The sequence below is a fragment of the Pelophylax lessonae genome (genome assembly GCF_965119305.1).
Source record: "Pelophylax lessonae genome assembly, chromosome: 13".
Classification (NCBI taxonomy): domain Eukaryota; kingdom Metazoa; phylum Chordata; class Amphibia; order Anura; family Ranidae; genus Pelophylax; species Pelophylax lessonae.
The window spans coordinates 12,479,878-12,499,891 of record NC_138780.1 but is presented as its reverse complement, the minus strand read 5'-3'; the positions used below and the strand labels follow the sequence as shown (position 1 = coordinate 12,499,891).

The following is a 20,014-nucleotide window of genomic DNA, read 5'->3' as shown; positions in this document are numbered from 1 at the left end:
TTTGTTCTTCCTGACGGCCCTGCAGGCTCTTGAGCACAGTGTGGGGGAGGGCTTTTCTTAGATGGTATTAGAGCTGCGATTTTAAGTGGACCTGTCAGGAACTTCTCAGCCTAGAGGGGACGCATTCCTGAGATGTCCCCATATCAGCAACAGGAGCTTTTCTCAAAAACATTCCAACTTTTATCATTAAAAGTCATCTTTTAGCTCAAGACAGTGACTTTGCCTGATGAGATTATCAGTCCCCGCCCCCAAGTGCCTCCCTCTTTGTCAGGACTTCTCTATGCAGTACAGGCAGATTGTGGCTGGTGGGAGGGGCCGGCAAAGGGCTGTACATGGCTTCCTGAGGAGCCCTCAGCCCTGATGCAAGGTTCACAGGTGATGAGTAGAGCAACGTGTTTCAGGGACAGTGCCTCCCTCTTTGTCCGGACTGCAATGCAAGCAGATCGTGGCTGGTGGGAGGGGCCGGCAAAGGGCTGTACATGGCTTCCTGAGGAGCCATCAGCCCTGATGCAAGGTTCACAGGTAATGAGTAGAGCAACGTGTTTCAGGGACAGTGCCTCCCTCTTTGTCAGTACTTCTCTATGCAATGCAAGCAGATTGTGGCTGGTGGGAGGGGCCGGAAAAGGGCTGTACATGGCTTCCTGATCATGCAACGTTCAAAGGTGAGTAGAGCAACGTGTTTCAAGGGCGGTGCATTCTAATGCACCTGTGTATTGTAATTTTACAGTAGGTCAGAAGATCCGATCACAGCCCCCTGCCTCAGTACCCCTCAGATGATGAGTAGAGTGACATTTCGGGGGTAAGTGCTACCCTTTTGTCAGGACTTCTCTATACAATGCAGGCAGATCATGGCTGGTGGGAGGGGACAGCAGGGGGGCTTTACATAGCTTCCTGACAACATAATCAATGCTCCTCTTTAGAGCCCTCAGCCCTGATGCAAGCAGTGGGAGGAGTTATGCAAATATCAAACTTGATGGGTGGGGTTCCGATAGGTGAAGAGGCGCACTCAGTATAGAAGGTCGCCACACTTGAGGTTATTATTAAGAATGTTTATTGAAATTCAGAAGTGATGAGTAGAGCTACACATTTCAGGAGTAAGTGCTACCCCTTTGTCAGGACTTCTCTAGGCAATGCAGGCAGATCGTGGCTGGTGGAAGGGGCCGGCAGAGTACTGTACATACCTCTCAGAAAACATCACAGCCCCCTGCCCCAGTACGCCTCTACGATGAGTAGAGCAACACATTTCGGGGGTAAGTGCTACCCCTTTGTCAGGACTTCTCTATGCAATGCAGGCAGATCGTGGCTGGTGGGAGGGGTCGGCAGAGTACTCTACATACCTCTCAGAAAACATCAAAGCCCCCTGCCCCAGTACGCCTCTAAGATGAGTAGAGCAACACATTTCGGGGTAAGTGCTCCCCCTTTGTCAGGACTTCTCTATGCAATGCAGGCAGATCGTGGCTGGTGGGAGGGGCCGGCAGAGTACTGTACATACCTCTCAGAAAACATCACAGCCCCCTGCCCCAGTATGCCTCTACGATGAGTAGAGCAACACATTTCGGGGGTAAGTGCTCCCCCTTTGTCAGGACTTCTCTACGCAATGCAGGCAGATCGTGGCTGGTGGGAGGGGCCAGCAGGGGACTGTACATAGCTCTCTGAAACATCACAGTACCCTGCCCCAGTACGTCGCAGGTGATGAGTAGAGCAACACATTTCGGGGGTAAGTGCTACCCCTTTGTCAGGACTTCTCTATACAATGCAAGCAGATCATGGCTGGTGAAGGGGCCAGCAGGGTACTGTACATAGCTCTCTAAAACATCACAGCCCCCTGCCCCAGTACTCCTCTCCAGAGTCAGCCCTGATGCAAGCAGTGGGAGGAGTTATGCAAATATTAAAATGCCCTGATGGGTGGGGTTCAGATGGGTGTAGAACCGTGCTCAGAATGGAAGGTTGTCACACTTGAGGCTATTATTAAAAAAACTAATTGAAATTTACAGTTCATAGGTGATAAATTGAGCAACGTGTTTCGGTGGGAAGTGCTTCTCTCTTCATCAGGACTGTGATGGTGGGTGTGGTCAGGACTAACCTGGAACAGAATGTAAAATACGACCCAGGCCACCTGACAAGCACTGTTTTCATCACTCCAATCCGGATACATGATGACCCCACCTGATGAAGGGAGGCAAGTTTTGGCTCCCTGAAACACGTTTTCTTTATATGGTCTTCCACCTGACTTTGTACTATAATAAATTTATATCTGGGCTATTAACTCTTTGTGCAGCATTTCAATATCAGTTCCATGTAGTGGTTTTACAAAGCAAGGAAACTCTGGGGATCTTCTCCCTTTCCTCAGTCTCCCATACTGTACAATGTAACTTTGAGGGGAGTCACAAGATAAGAGGGTGCAGCAGGGGCTGATCTGTGCCAAACATTTGTGAACACAGTCGAGAATTGGCATGAGCCAAAATCTCAGTCGGGAAGAAGTTGATGATGCCTGAATAAAGATGACGCCGCCCTTCTAGAGAGAACATCAGACTAAGGCATTGTCAGGCATTATCAGAGGACATGTTATTTTGCATGGATGCACTTAACATTATAAAAACATATCAGCTTGCTGCAGGAAGGAGGAAGCATTTCCTCAGTCCCCTCCCCCCCCAGTGATCACAACTCTACATTGTAACTTTTTAGTGAGTCACAAGGTGAGAGGGTGCAGCAGGGGGCTGATCAGTGTCAAGCATTTGTGGACACAGCCAAGAAGTTGCATGACTGTGTCATCTCTGAGCCAACATTTCGGTATCAAAAGTAGGTGGCGACACTAGGTGAAACCTGAACAAAGATGGCGCTGCCCCTGTAGAGAGAAAAGTAGATGAAGGCATTGTCAGGGGACACATTATTTAGCATGCATCAACCGATTATGAGAAAAATATATCAGTCTGCTGCAGGCAGGAGGAAGCATTTCCTTAGTCACCTCCCCCAAAATCACAGTGAAACTTTGTAGCAAGTCATAAGGTGGGAAGGCCACAGCAGGGGGCTGATGCGTGTCAAACAATTGTGAACACTACCAAGAATTGGACATTTTTATGGCTTCCTGTCCCAGTAAGAACAGAAATTGGGCTGGAGTTAGGGTTTTAGCCTTACCGGCTGAGGTTTCTCTACCACGCAGCAGCCCAGCTTGTGCCAGAAGTCGCTCATATTGTCAGAGACGGCCAGCTTGGTTGGAGTTCTGCTAGTCCGATGCCGCGAGGCTCTTCGGTATATAGAAGGTTTTACAAGTGGCGAGGAAGGACGCAGGTCACTGCATGAGACGACGACCCAATTCCAAATCAGATTCCAAAAAATACACAATCGTCCTTCTGTTCTTCAATGTTCCTGAAATGAAAAAATAAATAAAATTAAATCCTCTTTCCGGCCTTTCCTTCAGTCTTGCACATTGTACCGGCTTACTCTGATTTTACTGCACACTGTAAGCTTCTCACAATGTGCATTAGAAGCTTCAGCAAGTCATATAGATACACACCTCATTTCCTGGCTGAAGGACGCCCAACATCATCTAGCTCTTTTCTCCCCAGCCTGACTGTCCTTGGCCTACCCTTTTCCCAGCCTAACTGTCCCTGGCCTGCCCCTTCCCAGCCTGACTGTCCCTGGCCCTCCCCTTCCCAGCCTGACTGTCCCTGGCCCTCCCCTTCCCAGCCTGACTGTCCATTGCCCTCCCCTTTCCAGCCTGACTGTCCTTGGCCTGCCCCTTCCCAGCCTGACTGTCCCTGGCCCTCCCCTTCCCAGCCTGACTGTCCATTGCCCTCCCCTTTCCAGCCTGACTGTCCTTGGCCTGCCCCTTCCCAGCCTGACTGTCCCTTGCCACGCCCCTTCCCAGCCTGACTGTCCCTGGCCCCGCCCCTTCTCAGCCTGACTGTCCATTGCCCTCCCCTTTCCAGCCTGAATGTCCTTGGCCTGCCCCTTCCCAGCCTGACTGTCCCTGGCCCCGCCCCTTCCCAGCCTGACAGTCCCTGGCCTGCCCCTTCCCAGCCTGACTGCCCCTGGCCTGCCCCTTCCCAGCCTGACTGCCCCTGGCCTGCCCCTTCCCAGCCTGACTGCCCCTGGCCTGCCCCTTCCCAGCCTGACTGCCCCTGGCCCCGTCCCTTCCCAGCCTGGCTGTCCCTGGCCTGCCCCTTCCCAGCCTGACTGTCCTTGGCCCATCCCTTCCCAGCCTGACTGTCCATGGCCTGCCCCTTCCCAGCCTGACTGTCCATGGCCTGCCCCTTCCCAGCCTGACTGTCCATGGCCTGCCCCTTCCCAGCCTGACTGTCCATGGCCTGCCCCTTCCCAGCCTGACTGTCCATGGCCTGCCCCTTCCCAGCCTGACTGTCCATGGCCTGCCCCTTCCCAGCCTGACTGTCCCTGGCCCATCCCTTCCCAGCCTGACTGTCCATGGCCTGCCCCTTCCCAGCCCGACTGTCCATGGCCTGCCCCTTCCCAGCCTGGCTGTCACTGACCTGCCCCTTCCCAGCCTGACTGTCACTGGCCTGCCCCTTCCCAGCCTGACCGTCCCTGGCCTGCCCCTTCCCAGCCTGACTGTTCTTGGCCTGCCCCTTCCCAGCCTGACTGTCCCTGGCCCCGCCCCTTCCCAGCCTAGCTGTCCCTGGTCTGGCCCCTTCCCAGCCTGGCTGTCCCTCCCCTTTCGAGCCTGACTGTCCTAGGCCCACCCCCTTTCATTAATTGGATTTCAGTCCTGTCAATCATGGATCAGTATTACATGTTGGCAGTCTGCATGCAAATACTAGGAACGCCCACTGTCCCAGACCGACCCCCCCCCCCCCACGTGTCAGGTTCTCCACCTTGACAACGCCCAAAACGGCTTGTGCTGTATTTGGCCTCCGTCTCCAGGTCAGTCCTGACCACACCCATTATCACAGCCCTGACGAAGGGGGAGGCACTGCCCTGGAAACGCGTTGTTCTACTTATCACCTGCGAATTTCATTAAACATCCCCAACAATGACGTGTAAAGACCTTCAATACTGAGCGCCTCTGCCTCCCATCTGAACCCCTCTAATCAAGGCGTTTTTATATTTGCATAACTCCTCCTACTGGTTGCATAAGGGCTGAGGGCTCTTGAGAGGAGGGAAAAGGGGCACTTCACCCAAAATCGCATTGCCCTATTCATCACCTGTGAACTGTGACTTTTCATAACTTCTCCCACTGCTTGCATCAGGGCTGAGGGTTCATTTCCTGGCTGAAGGACGCCCAGCATCCTCTAGCACTTTCCTTTCCGGCCTGGCTGTAGGAAGTTAAGTAAAGCCCCCTGCTGGCCAATCATGATTTGCCTGCACTGCATAGAGAAGTCCTGACAAAGGGGTAGCACTTACCCCCAAAACGGGTTCCTCTTCTCATCACCTGAGGCATACTGGGGCAGGGGGCTGCAATGTTTTCAGAGAGCCATGTACAGGAACCCTGCCGGCCCCTCCCACTAGCCATGATCTGCCTGCATTGTATAGAGAAGTCCTGACAAAGGGAAAGAACTTACCCTCGAAACGGGTCTCTCTACTCATCACCTGAGGCGTACTGGGGCAGGGGGCTGTGGTGTTTTCATAGAGCTATGTACAGTACCCTACCGGCCCCTCCTACCAGCCACGATCTGCCTGCATTACATAGAGAAGTCCTGACAATGGGGTAGCACTTACCCCCGAAATGTGTCGCTCTACCCATCGTAGAGGCGTACTGGGGCAGGAGGCTGTGATGTTTTCAGCTGTTATTGACTACCTATGCATGGGAGATATATCTACCTGAACAATACATCATTTGGCGACTCGGAGTGTTGGCCTAAAGCTGGTGTTGACTACCTGTGGTGGGGGTCATTTTCGTCTGGTGAGTGGAATCCCCCATTCCACTCACCAGACGAAAATGACCCCCACCACAGGTAGTCATTTTCATCTGGTGAGTGGAATGGGGGTCATTGTCATCTGGTGAGTGGAATGGGGGTCATTTTCATCTGGTGAGTGGAATGGGGGGTCATTTTCATCTGGTGAGTGGAATGGGGGGTCATTTTCATCTGGTGAGTGGAATGGGGGGTCATTTTCATCTGGTGAGTGGAATGGGGGGTCATTTTCATCTGGTGAGTGGAATGGGGGGTCATTTTCATCTGGTGAGTGGAATGGGGAGTCATTTTCATCTGGTGAGTGGAATGGGGGGTCATTTTCATCTGGCGAGTGGAATGGGGGGTCATTTTCATCTGGCGAGTGGAATGGGGGGTCATTTTCATCTGGCGAGTGGAATGGGGTCAGTTTGCATAGAGAAGTCCTGACAAAGGGGTAGTACTTACCCCCGAAATTTGTCGCTCTACTCATCGTAGAGGCGTACTGGGGCAGGAGGCTGTGATGTTTTCAGCTGTTGTTGACTACCTATGCATGGGAGATATATCTACCTGAACAATACATCATTTGGCGACTCGGAGTGTTGGCCTAAAGCTGGTGTTGACTACCTGTGGTGGGGGTCATTTTCGTCTGGTGAGTGGAATGGGGGTCATTTTCATCTGGTGAGTAGAATGGGGGTCATTTTCATCTGGTGAGTGGAATGGGGGTCATTTTCATCTGGTGAGTGGAATGGGGGGTCATTTTCATCTGGTGAGTGGAATGGGGATTATTTTCATCTGGTGAGTGGAATGGGGGTCATTTTCATCTGGTGAGTGGAATGGGGGTCATTTTCATCTGGTGAGTGGAATGGGGGTCATTTTCATCTGGTGAAATGAATGGGGGTCATTTTCATCTGGTGAGTGGAATGGGGGTCATTTTCATCTGGTGAGTGGAATGGGGGGTCATTTTCATCTGGTCAGTGGAATGGGGGGTCATTTTCATCTGGTGAGTGGAATGAGGGTCATTTTCATCTAGTGTGGAATGGGGGTCATTTTCATCTGGTGAGTGGAATGGGGGTCATTTTCATCTGGTGAGTTGAATGAGGGTCATTTTCATCTGGTGAGTGGAATGGGGGTCATTTTCATCTGGTGAGTGGAATGGGGGTCATTTTTATCTGGTGAGTGGAATGGGGGTCATTTTCATCAGGTGAGTGAAATGGGGGTCATTTTGCATAGAGAAGTCCTGACAAAGGGGTAGTACTTACCCCCGAAATTTGTCGCTCTACTCTTCGTAGAGGCGTACTGGGGCAGGGGGCTGTGATGTTTTCAGCTGTTGACTACCTATGCATGGGAGATATATCTACCTGAACAATACATCATTTGACGACTCCGAGTGTTGGCCTAAAGCTGGTGTTGACTACCTGTGGTGGGGGTCATTTTCGTCTGGTGAGTGGAATGGGGGTCATTTTCATCTGGTGAGTAGAATGGGGGTCATTTTCATCTGGTGAGTGGAATGGGGGTCATTTTCATCTGGTGAGTGGAATGGGGGGTCATTTTCATCTGGTGAGTGGAATGGGGATTATTTTCATCTGGTGAGTGGAATGGGGGTCATTTTCATCTGGTGAGTGGAATGGGGGTCATTTTCATCTGGTGAGTGGAATGGGGGTCATTTTCATCTGGTGAGTGGAATGGGGGTCATTTTCATCTGGTGAAATGAATGGGGGTCATTTTCATCTGGTGAGTGGAATGGGGGTCATTTTCATCTGGTGAGTGGAATGGGGGGTCATTTTCATCTGGTGAATGGAATGGGAGTCATTTTCATCTGGTGAGTGGACTGTGCACATGGATGCCGGAGGAGGAGTGGAGTATTTCACAAGTCACCGGTGTTTTTGCTTCAAGTTTTTTAAGGAAGACCGTATATATATATATATATATATATATATATATATATATATATATATATATATATAATTTTTTTTTTGTAATATCCATGTATTATTTATGAGCGCGGTCTACCTGCTTCCTATTCAGTTCATTTTTCGTGGATTCCGATTGGTGGATGTATGCAGCGTAATAATACCTTACGTTGGCGATTCATCGTTTTATACGACGATTCTCAGATCTCGTTAAAAACTATAAAACCAACAATAAAACTAAATGACTAAGCAGAAGAACTTCCGCCCAACCAGTTTATTTATTAAGGGGTCAGTCCACCCAAAAGGTTGCATTGATGAGAAGATGCAACAGGAAGAGCGGGAACACCCCGAGATGGGCAGGAACACCCAAAACCCCCCTAAAGGTCCCTCTACACTTCTACGTCCCTTGGCATTGCATTAAAACGCACCATATTCCGCATTAACGCACCTGAATGGTCTAGACCAGTGATGGCGAACCTTGGCCCCCCAGATGTTTTGGAACTAGATTTCCCATGATGCTCCACTACACTGAAGAGTGCATGAGCATCATGGGAAATGTAGTTCCAAAACATCTGGGGTGCCAAGGTTCACCATCACTGGGCCTCTAGTCACACTTGAGCTGGTTGTCTGCACCATTCCATGTAACGTGGGTTACCATATATTGCGGTCACGGTCACGTGTTAATGCCCCCAGTATTTCAGCTCTAAGGCAGGGACAGCAGCTCCAGGGACTTACTGATGGTGCCTCTCCTCCACCAAGATATTAGCAAGCAGCCTACAACCCACCCAACTCCACCCACATCGGAAATCTCAGTTTTGGGTTGATGATGATTAGTATTCTATGGTCCTAGAGTGTCTACCACAGGGCTTCTCAACTGGTGTGCCATTTGGGCTCCCCCAACACCCACCCCAAGGGTGCCGTGAACACAAGACCCATTTTGTCCTGGATCAGGGATGGATAAGAGGACTCAGTGATGGGACGGTCTCTGATATGATGGGGGACAGACTCTGATGTGGGAACACCAATGTGATGGGGGGACCTCTAATGTGATGGATTTCCTCCGATATGAGGGGGAAGACCCCTGACGTGATGGGGGGGGGGAACCTTTTGTGAAGGGAGGCATTTGTAGTGAAGGAGGATTCATGATGTGATGGGGGGGGGGGGAACTCTATAATGGGGGCCCACTGATGTGAAAAGGCACCTCTGGCATGAAAGGAAACCCTGATGTGAAGGGAGGCCCCTGAGGTGATGATAGGACCCCTGATGTGATGGGAGGATTCCTGATATAAAGGAAGGACTCTGACATAAAGTGGGACCTCTCATATGATGGGGGGACCTTGTGTGCATCGTCCTCAGCTCATAATGTGATGGGGGACTTGTGATGTATTAGGGAAACTCTGGTTTATTGGGAACCTCTGACATGAAAGGGGGGGGGGGGGCACTGATGTGATGAGGGACTTCTGATGTAAAGGAAGACCCTGATATTATGAGGGACCTCTGATGCTAAGGGTGGAACCCTGATGTGACTAAATACCTCTGCGGTAAAGGGGGGAACCTTGATGTGATGAGGGACCTCCAATGTAAAGGGGGAACCCTGATGTGATGAGGGACCTCTGATGTAAAGGGGGAACCTTGATGTGATGAGGGACCTCTGATGTAAAGGGGGAACCCTGATGTGACGAGGGACCTCTGAGGTAAAGGGGGGAATCTTGATGTGATGAGGGACCTCTGAGGTAAAGGGGGGAATCTTGATGTTATGAGGGACCTCTGATGTAAAGGGGGGAACCCTGATGTGACGAGGGACCTCTGATGTAAAGGGGGAACCCTGATGTGATAAGGGACCTCTGAAGTAAAGGGGGATTCTTGATGTGATGAGGGACCTCTGATGTAAAAGGGAGAACCCTGATGTGATAAGGGACCTCTGATGTAAAGGGGGGAATCTTGATGTGATGAGGGACCTCTGATGTAAAGGGGGGAACCCTGATGTGACGAGGGACCTCTGATGTAAAGGGGTGAACCCTGATGTGATGAGGGACCTCTGATGTAAAGGGGGAACCCTGATGTGATAAAGGACCTCTGATGTAAAGGGGGACCCTGATGTGATGAGAGACCTCTGATATAAAGGGGGACCCTTATGTGACGAGGGACCTCTGATGTAAAGGGGTGAATCTTGATGTGATGAGGGACCTCTGATGTAAAGGGGGGAACCCTGATGTTGATAAGGGACCTCGGAGGTAAAGGGGGGAAGCCTGGTATGATGAGGGACCTCTGATGTAAAGGGGGGATTCTTGATGTGATGAGGGATCTCTGATGTAAAGGGGGAACCCTGATGTGATAAGGGACCTCTGATATAAAGGGGGACCCTGATGTGATGAGAGACCTCTGATATAAAGGGGGACCCTTATGTGACGAGGGACCTCTGATGTAAAGGGGTGAATCTTGATGTGATGAGGGACCTCTGATGTAAAGGGGGGAACCCTGATGTTGATAAGGGACCTCGGAGGTAAAGGGGGGAAGCCTGGTATGATGAGGGACCTCTGATGTAAAGGGGGGATTCTTGATGTGATGAGGGATCTCTGATGTAAAAGGGGGAAGCCTGATGTGATGAGGGATCTCTGATGAAAAGAGGGGACTCTGATGTAAATGGAGGGAGTCTAATGTAATAGAAGGGCTCTGACCTTCTAGGATTAGGTGATTATACAATGTAACACTTTTTTTTTTTTTTTTAATCCAAAGATGTTCATGAAAGGTTCAGCACTGTTACAATGCCAGCAGTACATGCCACAAAATACTTCAGAAATACATCTTTCGTCAATAACGATTTGCCAATCAATTTTTTTTAACCATATCAATGGAATGATATCAATAGCCACAGGTTAGACCAATAGCCACCGGTCCACAAGTGCACTACAACTATACCTATCAGATACCCATTGCAATAATGCATTGAGCCCGAGCAACCTGTCCATCGTCAGATCCACTGGGCCAACCCCCGGGACATCCAACCACGGTGCCAATAGTTTTTCATATTTAGACTTACTACCTCCCTCTGTGCTGGTATACAATCTTCTCCAACCTCACACACTGCCTACAATGTTTACCCATTCTCCGACTGTAGGAGGGTCTTCTCCGACTGTAGGAGGGTCTTCTCTAGTCGGAGAAGACCCTCCTCCAGTCGTTGAAGACCCTCCTCCAGTCGTCGAAGACCCTCCTCCAGTCGAAGACCCTCCTATAGTCGGAGAAGACCCTCCTCCAGTCAGAGAAGACCCTCCTCCAGTCAGAGACCCTCCTACAGTCGGAGAAGACCCTCCTCCAGTCGGAGAAGACCCTCCTCCAGTCGGAGAAGACCCTCCTCCAGTCGGAGAAGACCCTCCTATAGTCGGAGAAGACCCTCCTATAGTCGGAGAAGACCCTCCTCCAGTCGGAGAAGACCCTCCTCCAGTCAGAGAAGACCCTCCTCCAGTCAGAGAAGACCCTCCTCCAGTCAGAGAAGACCCTCCTCCAGTCAGAGAAGACCCTCCTCTAGTCAGAGAAGATCCTCCTACAGTCGGAGAAGACCCTCCTATAGTCGGAGAAGACCCTCCTATAGTCGGAGAAGACCCTCCTCCAGTCGGAGGAGGGTCTTCCCTGACTGTAGGAGGGTCTTCTCCGACTTCCGGTGCACCATTACCTGTTTCCGTGCCTGAAACAGGACTATGTATGGCCTCTCGTGTACACTTCCCAGTCATATTCTTCCAGTATGGCCTCTCTTGTGTACACTTCCCAGTCATATTCTTCCAGTATGGCCTCTCTTGTGTACACTTCCCAGTCATATTCTTCCAGTACACCCAACAAGCACGCCTTTGGGTCCAGAGGAAGAGACACTCGAAACATTGTGTTAATTGTTTGTACCCCTCCCGCCCAGTAGAGATGCAACCTTGAGCACCTCCACATCAATGTAACACTTTACATTCAGCGTGTATAGAGCTGAGCCCCCCCCCCCCCCCAGTCCTGTCCGAAGTTGGGGGTCCGGCTCCATTGTCCGCAGTGTAGGAAATTGGAGAACGGCGTCCTTCCACCACCGGCCACACAATGGGCTCAGGAAACACCAGAGGGACCTTGAATTCTTTCAACCTCCTTTACCATTTTTTTTTTTCAGAACAAAAAAAAAAAAAAAAAAGACGGCGCGGTCGCCATTGTGCTCGTAAACAAAACCGCAACACGTGTGCGAGTTCCTAATATTTTTTTGTCTGTGCTACACGGCAAACGCACATGAAAAGGTGACCCGGCGGTGTCATTGGGAAAGCCGCACCCTGCCCGCCCAATCCTGACCCACCTGCTCATGGCTGGATTCACATCTCTGCACCTAAATCAATACAAAAGCATTATAACAAAAAGCTCAATGCATTCGTTAAGATGAATGCCAACCCACGCCGACACATTATAATGCACATACAGTATCTCACAAAAGTAAGTGCACCCCTCATATTTTTGTAAATATTTTATTCTATCTTTTCATGTGACAACACTGAAGAAATGACACTTTGCTACAATGTAAAGTAGTGAGTGTACAGCTTGTATAACAGTGTAAATTTGCTGTCCCCTCAAAATAACTCAACACACAGCCATTAATGTCTAAACTGCTGGCAACAAAAGTGAGTACACCCCTAAGTGACAATGTCCAAATTGGGCCCAAAGTGTCAATATTTTGTGTGGCCACCATTATTTTCCAGCACTGCCTTAACCCTCTTGGGCATGGAGTTCACCAGAGCTTCACAGGTTGTCACTGGAGTCCTCTTCCACTCCTCCATGATGACATCACAGAGGTGGTGGATGTTAGAGACCTTGCACTCCTCCACCTTCCGTTTGAGGATGCCCCACAGCTGCTCAATAGGGTTTAGGTCTGGAGACATGCTTGGCCAGTCCATCACCTTTACCCTCAGCTTCTTTAGCAAGGCAGTGGTCATCTTGGAGGTGTTTGGGGTCGTTATGTTGGAATACTGCCCTGTGGCCCAGTCTCTGAAGGGAGGGGATCATGCTCTGCTTCAGTATGTCACAGTACATGTTGGCATTCATGGTTCCCTCAATGAACTGTAGCTCCCCAGTGCCGGCAGCACTCATGCAGCCCCAGACCATGACACTCCCACCACCATGCTTGACTGTAGGAAGACACACTTGTCTTTGTACTCCTCACCTGGTTGCCACCACACACGCCTGACACCATCTGACCCAAATACGTTTATCTTGGTCTCATCAGAGCACAGGAGATGGTTCCAGTAATCCATGTCCTTAGTCTGCTTGTCTTCAGCAAACTGTTTGCAGGCTTTCTTGTGCATCATCTTTAGAAGAGGCTTCCTTCTGGGACGACAGCCATGCAGACCAATTTGATGCAGTGTGCGGCGTATGGTCTGAGCACTGACAGGCTGACCCCCCACCCCTTCAACCTCTGCAGCAATGCTGGCAGCACTCATACGTCTATTTCCCAAAGACAACCTCTGGATATGACGCTGAGCACGGCACTCAACTTCTTTGGCCTGTTCTGAGTGGAACCTGTCCTGTTAAACCGCTGTATGGTCTTGGCCATCGTGCTGCAGCTCAGTTTCAGGGTCTTGGCAATCTTCTTATAGCCTAGGCCATCTTTATGTAGAGCAACAATTCTTTTTCTCAGATCCTCAGAGAGTTCTTTGCCATGAGGTGCCATGTTGAACTTCCAGTGACCAGTATGAGAGAGTGAGAGCGATAACACCAAATTTAACACACCTTCTCCCCATTCATACCTGAGACCTTATAACACTAACGAGTCACATGACTCCGGGGAGGGAAAATGGCTAATTGGGCCCAATTTGGACGTTTTCACTTAGGGGTGTACTCACTTTTGTTGCCAGCGGTTTAGACATTAATGGCTGTGTGTTGAGTTATTTTGAGGGGACAGCAAATTTACACTGTTATACAAGCTGTACACTCACTACTTTACATTGTAGCAAAGTGTAATTTCTTCAGTGTTGTCACATGAAAAGATAGAATAAAATATTTATAAATATGTGAGGGGTGTACTCACTTTTGTGCGATACTGTAAATGCACCACGACGCGCATCAACATGTGTTAAAATAAGTTATAACGCGTGACGGCATCCAATATGTTGCACTGCACGTGGAACTCCTCCCCCAACAGCTCCATAAAAGGGTTATGTAGGGAGGTGAGGGGAGGGGCAGAGGAGCTGGGCCAGCATAGACAGGAAATTAAGACACTCCCAGAAAAGGCGGGAGATAGGACTTCCAAGGGGGCTGGGCTAGGGAATTGACTCTTCCTGGAGCAGTCACATTTTCTAGCAAGATCAAAGGTAACATTGTAAGTGAATGAAAGATAATTTATGGAAATTAAAAACGCTGCAAGGAAGCTTTTAGAATTTTTTGTTTTTAATGGTGCTGACCGGGTCTCTAAAAGGTAAAAGTTCAAGTTTCCAAGGTAACTTATTGAAGACACATTAGGAGGCAAGTTCACTAAGTGCGAACACGCCAATCCTTCATTAGCCATGGCGGCAAAATTATCTGCCTTCAATTGCTGAAGGTGCCCCCTTTGGGATCATTTGCCTCTCACTTCCTGTCATGTCACCAAAACAGGAAGTGAACTGAAATCTCGCAGATGGGACACAGGTGGCTTTAATTGCTGTAAATGTCCACTTTAGGATGATTTGCCCCTCACTTCCTGCTGTGTCACCAAAACAGAAAGTAAACAGAAGTCTCACAGGTGGCTTTAATTGCTGTAAAATGCCCACTTTGGGATCATCTGCCCTCACTTCCTGTCTTGTCATCAAAACAGGAAGTGAACAGAAATCTCACAGATGGGACACAGAGGGCTTTAAATTGCTGTAAATGTCCCCTTTAGGATATTTTGCCCATCACTTCCTGTCGTGTCACCAAAACAGGAAGTGAACAGAAATCTTGCACATGGGACACAGGTGGCTTTAATTCAGGGGTCTCAAACTATGGCCCTCCAGTTGTTCAGGAACTACAATTCCCATCATGCCTAGTCAGAGTTTTACAATGCCTCAAGGGATGTGTAGTTCCACAACAGCTGGAGGGCCATAGTTTGAGGATCCCTGCTTTAATTGCTGTAAATGTCCCCTTTAGGATAATTTGCCCTCACTTCCTGTCGTGTCACCAAAACAGGAAGTGAACAGAAATCTTTCAGATGGGACACAGGCAGCTTGAATTGCTGTAAATGTCCCCTTTAGGATATTTTGCCCATCACTTCCTATCGTGTCACCAAAACAGGAAGTGAACAGAAATCTTGCACATGGGACACAGGTGGCTTTAACCGGTTGCCGACCGCCGCACGACTATATACTGCGGCGGTCAGCCCCGGCCAGGCAGAGTGACGTATCGGTACGTCACTCGCCTGTCACTGACTTGCGAGCCTATAGCGAGCGGGCGCGCGCCCGCCGAGGCGCGCGCCCGCCGCGGCTCGTTCACAGGCAAGTCAGTGCGTGTGACCGGCGGACTCGATGTCCGCCGGCCACACTACGATCGCTCCTGTGAAGGGAGAAAGACAGAGCAGCTTGTGTAAACAAGCTGCCTGTCAGTTCTCCCTGTGTAAAAGTAAAGATCTGTCCGTTCTACTATGTAGAACGGTTGATCTTTGCTTTTACACCAATAGCAATGTCCCTACACAGTAGAAAGCACGCCCCTAGGACACACTTAACCCCTCCCTTCCCAATAAAGTTAACCCCTTCCCTGCCAGTGTCATTTTTGCAGTAACAGTGCATATGTATAGCACTGATTACTGCAGTAATGTCACTGGTAACCCCAAAAGTGTCAAAAATGTCAGTCAAGGGTCCGATCTGTCCGCCGCAATGTCGCAGTACCGAAAAAAAAATCGCAGATCGCCGCCATTACGCGTTAAAAAAAAAAAAACCAAAAATGACAAAAATCTTTCTCTTTGTTAGTAAACGCGATAACTTTTGCGCAAACCAATCAAAATACGCTTTTTGCGATTTTTTTTACCAAACATAGGTAGCATAAAACAAATTGGCCGAAAAATGTTAAAAAATTTTGATTTTTACTTTTTTTTTTGGGGAATTTCATATAAAAAAATGTGAAAAATATTGTTATTTTTGCAAAATTTACGCTCTTTTTTTGTTTATAGCGCGTGATCAAAAAATCGCACAGGTGATCAAATACCACCAAAAGAAAGCTCTGTTTGTGGGAAAAAAAGGACGTCAAATTCGTTTAGGTACAGTGTCGCACGACCGCGCAATTGTCCGTTAAAGTCACGCAGTAAAAAATCGCAAAAAAACCCCTGGTCCTTTAGCAGCCAAATCCTCCGGGGCTTAAGTGGTTAATTGCTGTAAATGTCCCCTTTAGGATAATTTGCCCTCACTCCCTGTCGTGTCACCAAAAGAGGAAGTGAACAGAAATCTCGCAGATGGACACAGGTGGCTTTAATTGCTGTAAATGTCCCCTTTAGAGTGATTTGCCCTCACTTCCTGTCCTGTCACCAAAACAGGAAGTGAGCAGAAATCTCGCAGAAGGGACACCGGTAGCTTCTTTTAATTGCTGTAAATTTCCCTGTTTGCATGATTTACCTCCCACTTCCTGTCGTGTCACCAAAAGAGGAAGCAAGTAAAAATCTTGCAGAGGGGGCACAGGCAGCATTAAAAACCTGACAGATGTTCAAACACTTCAAGTAGAACAAAAATGTCTGTAGTCGGGGGCTTAAGTCTCTGCAGTGTTTTACTGATTAAAGCTGAACTCCAGGCACAAAAAAACTTTCATTTATATCCATTCCTTAAAAGCCACAAACATTTTAAATCGACTTTGTGTGCACAAAACGCTTTTGCAAACCCAGATATTACTTTGTATAGGTAGCGGTGACATCATCACTGTGCTGTATAAAGCCTGTGCAGAGAGCAGAGCTGTGGGAGGGGCCCAGTAGGCTCCACCTACTACAGAAAACTACAGGAGGGGGCGGAGGCGAGACCAGTCACCCTGCACAAGGAGAGAGAGAACAGAGCTGTGGGAGGGGCCCAGATGCAGAAAACTACAGGGGGGGCGGAGACCAGACCAGTCACCCTGCACAAGGAGAGAGAGAGTAGAGCTGTGGGAGGGGCCCAGATGCAGAAAACTACAGGAGGGGGAGGAGACAAGACCAGCCACCCTGCACAAGGAGTGAGAACATAGCTGTGGGAGGGGCCCAGATGCAGAAAACTACAGGAGGGGGAGGAGACAAGACCAGTCACCCTGCACAAGGAGAGAGAACTACAGGAGTGGGCGGAGACAAGACCAGTCACCCTGCACAAGGAGAGAAAACAGAGCTGTGGGAGGGGCCCAGATGCAGAAAACTACAGAAGGGGGCGGAGACAGACCAGTCACCCTGTACAAGGAGAGAGAACATAGCTGTGGGAGGGGCCCAGATGCAGAAAACTACAGGAGGGGGTGGAGACAAGACCAGTCACCCTGCACAAGGAGAGAGAACTACAGGAGTGGGCGGAGAAAAGACCGGTCACCCTGCACAAGGAGAGAGAACAGAGCTGTGGGAGGGGCCCAGATGCAGAAAACTACAGAAGGGGGCGGAGACAGACCAGTCACCCTGCACAAGGAGAGGAAGCAGCAGTGAGCGGTCTTTATTAGAGGAAGAAAGTCTCACACTGGATTACTGCACAGATCTGGAGGAAACACACAAAGCACACTGAGATTCGATGAAGACGACACATGATGAATGGATTTATTATCCGGGGATCAGATTTAAGTCTTTATGCACAAACCGGTCATGTTCCCAGCAAAGGCCTATCGCCTCCAGGCGCCGCGCTCACGCTCCTATGTACGAACGCGTCATCTCCGACCTTTGGCTCCGAGTGGCCCGCTATTAATCTGACATTGGGGGAAGGGTTAGTGATAAGCAGTCACAGGCTGGAATGCCAGCATTCTACTTCCAGTGCCGTAATGTCAGCCCTCCCCTTCCTTCATTCTAAATTCTATTTTATCCATTTTATATACCAAATTATTGGTAAATATTTCAATCCACCCAAAAAAAAAAAAATCTATAGCACCCTGCTGGCCCCTCCCACCAGCCATGATCTGCCTGCATTGCATAGAGAAGCACAGAGACACACAGTGATGTCATCACCAGGTCTAAAATAAGGGACTGCCTTTGGATTGTGGGAAATACCAAGGTCCTGGCATTCAAAGGGTATTGATTTCTTTTCAGCCACACCTCGGCATTCTCAATCACAGGTTTCCTGCGATTCTGCCTGCGATTTAAAAGCCCCCCCCCAACCCAGGTGTAAATGAGAAATCGCAGAACGCACATTTGGGATGCCTTTCATTTAGGCTCGGTTCACATTTATGCGATGCGGGAAGGCTGCGAATTCGCAGCCTGTTCCCGCATCGCACACGCACCCCCGGCAGTTCACACTGCCATATGCGATACGCTGGGGGTGTCAATGTAATCTTAACGACACCCCCAGTTTGATCGCATATCGCAGTGCGATCGTGCAGTTCGCACAGGATCGGATCGCACAAGTGTGAACCGCTGTGCGATCCGATCCTGATGCGGCAGCAAAAATGCCTCCTGTGCGTGTTTGCTGCGGGTGCGATGCGAATTTAGCCATACAAACTGTATGGCTAAACTCGCACCGCACAGCTGATCGCATATAATGTCGGAGCAGTGCGCTCCGACATTCCATGCGAACCCCGCACACGCAGAAGTGTGAACCGGGGCTTAATGGCACCTAAAATTGCGCTGCGGTTTTGCTGCGATTTAAACCCCCCCCCCCCCCAATGTAAATGACAAATCGCAGAATGCACATTAGGGATGCCTTTCATTTAATGGCGCCTGAAATCGCACTATGGTTCTGCTGCGATTTAAAAGCCCCCCCCCCCAGGTGTAAATGACAAATCGCAGAACGCACATTTGGGATGCCATTCATTTAATGGCACCGAAAATCGCACTATGGTTCTGCTGCGATTTAAAAGCCCCCCCCCCCCATGTAAATGACAAATCGCAGAATACATATTTGAGATGCCTTTCATTTGAATGGCATCTTAAATCGCACTATAGTTCTGCTGCGATTTAAAAGCCCCCCCCCCCACCCCAGGTGTAAATGACAAATCGCAGAACGCACATTTGGGATGCCTTTCATTTAATAGCACCTAAAATCGCACTACAGTTCTGCTGCGATTTTAAAGCCCCCCCAGGTGTAAATGACAAATCGCAGAATGCACATTTGGGATGCCTTTCATTTAATAGCACCTAAAATCGCACTACAGTTCTGCTGCGATTTTAAAGCCCCCCCAGGTGTAAATGACAAATCGCAGAATGCACATTTGGGATGCCTTTCATTTGAATGGCAAATAAATTTGCGCTGCGGTTCTGCTGCGATTTAAAAGCCCCCCCCCCCCCCAGGTGTAAATGACAAATCACAAAACGCACATTTTCATTTGAATGGCACCTAAAAATCGCAGTGCAGTGCTGGCGCGATAAATCGCGAAAAAACCGCTTCTAGTAAAGCTTGTCAGCCAAAAGGAGCTACTTTTTTGGCGACATGCTTCACGCGATGCGATTTGCCGCAATTCCAGCGCGATTATTCGTGCGACACTTGCGGCAGAACCGCACCGCGATTTCAGGTGCCATTCAAATAAATGGCATCTCAAATGTGCGTTCTGCTCTTTGTCATTCACACCTCGGGCGCTTTGAAATGGCCGAAGAATCGCGGCAAATCTGCCCGCGAATTAAAAATGCTGCGGTGTAATGCAGCCTAAAAAGGTGCTGCTCCATTCACATTACGCAATTTGGGATCGCCGCCAAATGTGCGACGCCCGTTTGGGTGCCATTATTCTTAACAGGACCCTAAAAGCGGTGCGATTCTGCCGCAACGGTCGAATCAGGAGGCCTTTGCGCCAAATACACACGCATGCGCCAAGCAAAAAGGAGCAGTCGCCCATTGAAGTGAACAGACTGCCCTGTGTGCGAGACGCAGAAATGCTTTTAAATTGCGCTTTTCAAATCGCAAGCAGAACGCTCGTTCTCACAATGCGATTTCTACATGGGGCTTAATTGTTTTGGGGGGAGGGGGGGGGGTTAAGTCATTTTGTAGCAAAATTACAGATTTTTTTTAATTTTCGTGTAAAGAAATTAAAAATTTAACCCTGTAGAGGGGTGGTAAAAATGTAACCCTGTAGAGGGGCAGTAAAAGTTTAACCCTGTAGAGAGGTGGTAAAAATTTAACCCTGTAGAGGGGGTGGTAAAAATGTAACCCTGTAGAGGGGGTGGTAAAAATG

At 49.3% G+C, this 20,014-nt stretch overlaps 1 protein-coding gene across 1 annotated transcript in view; it reads right to left on the bottom strand.

Annotated features, from left to right (window-relative positions):
• CDC42SE1 (CDC42 small effector 1) overlaps positions 1 to 20,014 on the bottom strand; it is a 72,660-nt gene that overhangs the window by 17,730 nt on the left and 34,916 nt on the right. The window contains exon 2 of the mRNA XM_082275913.1: positions 3,136 to 3,366. Coding sequence (XP_082132039.1) covers positions 3,136 to 3,189 — 54 coding nt within the window. The 5' untranslated portion in view covers positions 3,190 to 3,366. The remainder of the gene's footprint in view (positions 1 to 3,135; positions 3,367 to 20,014) is intronic.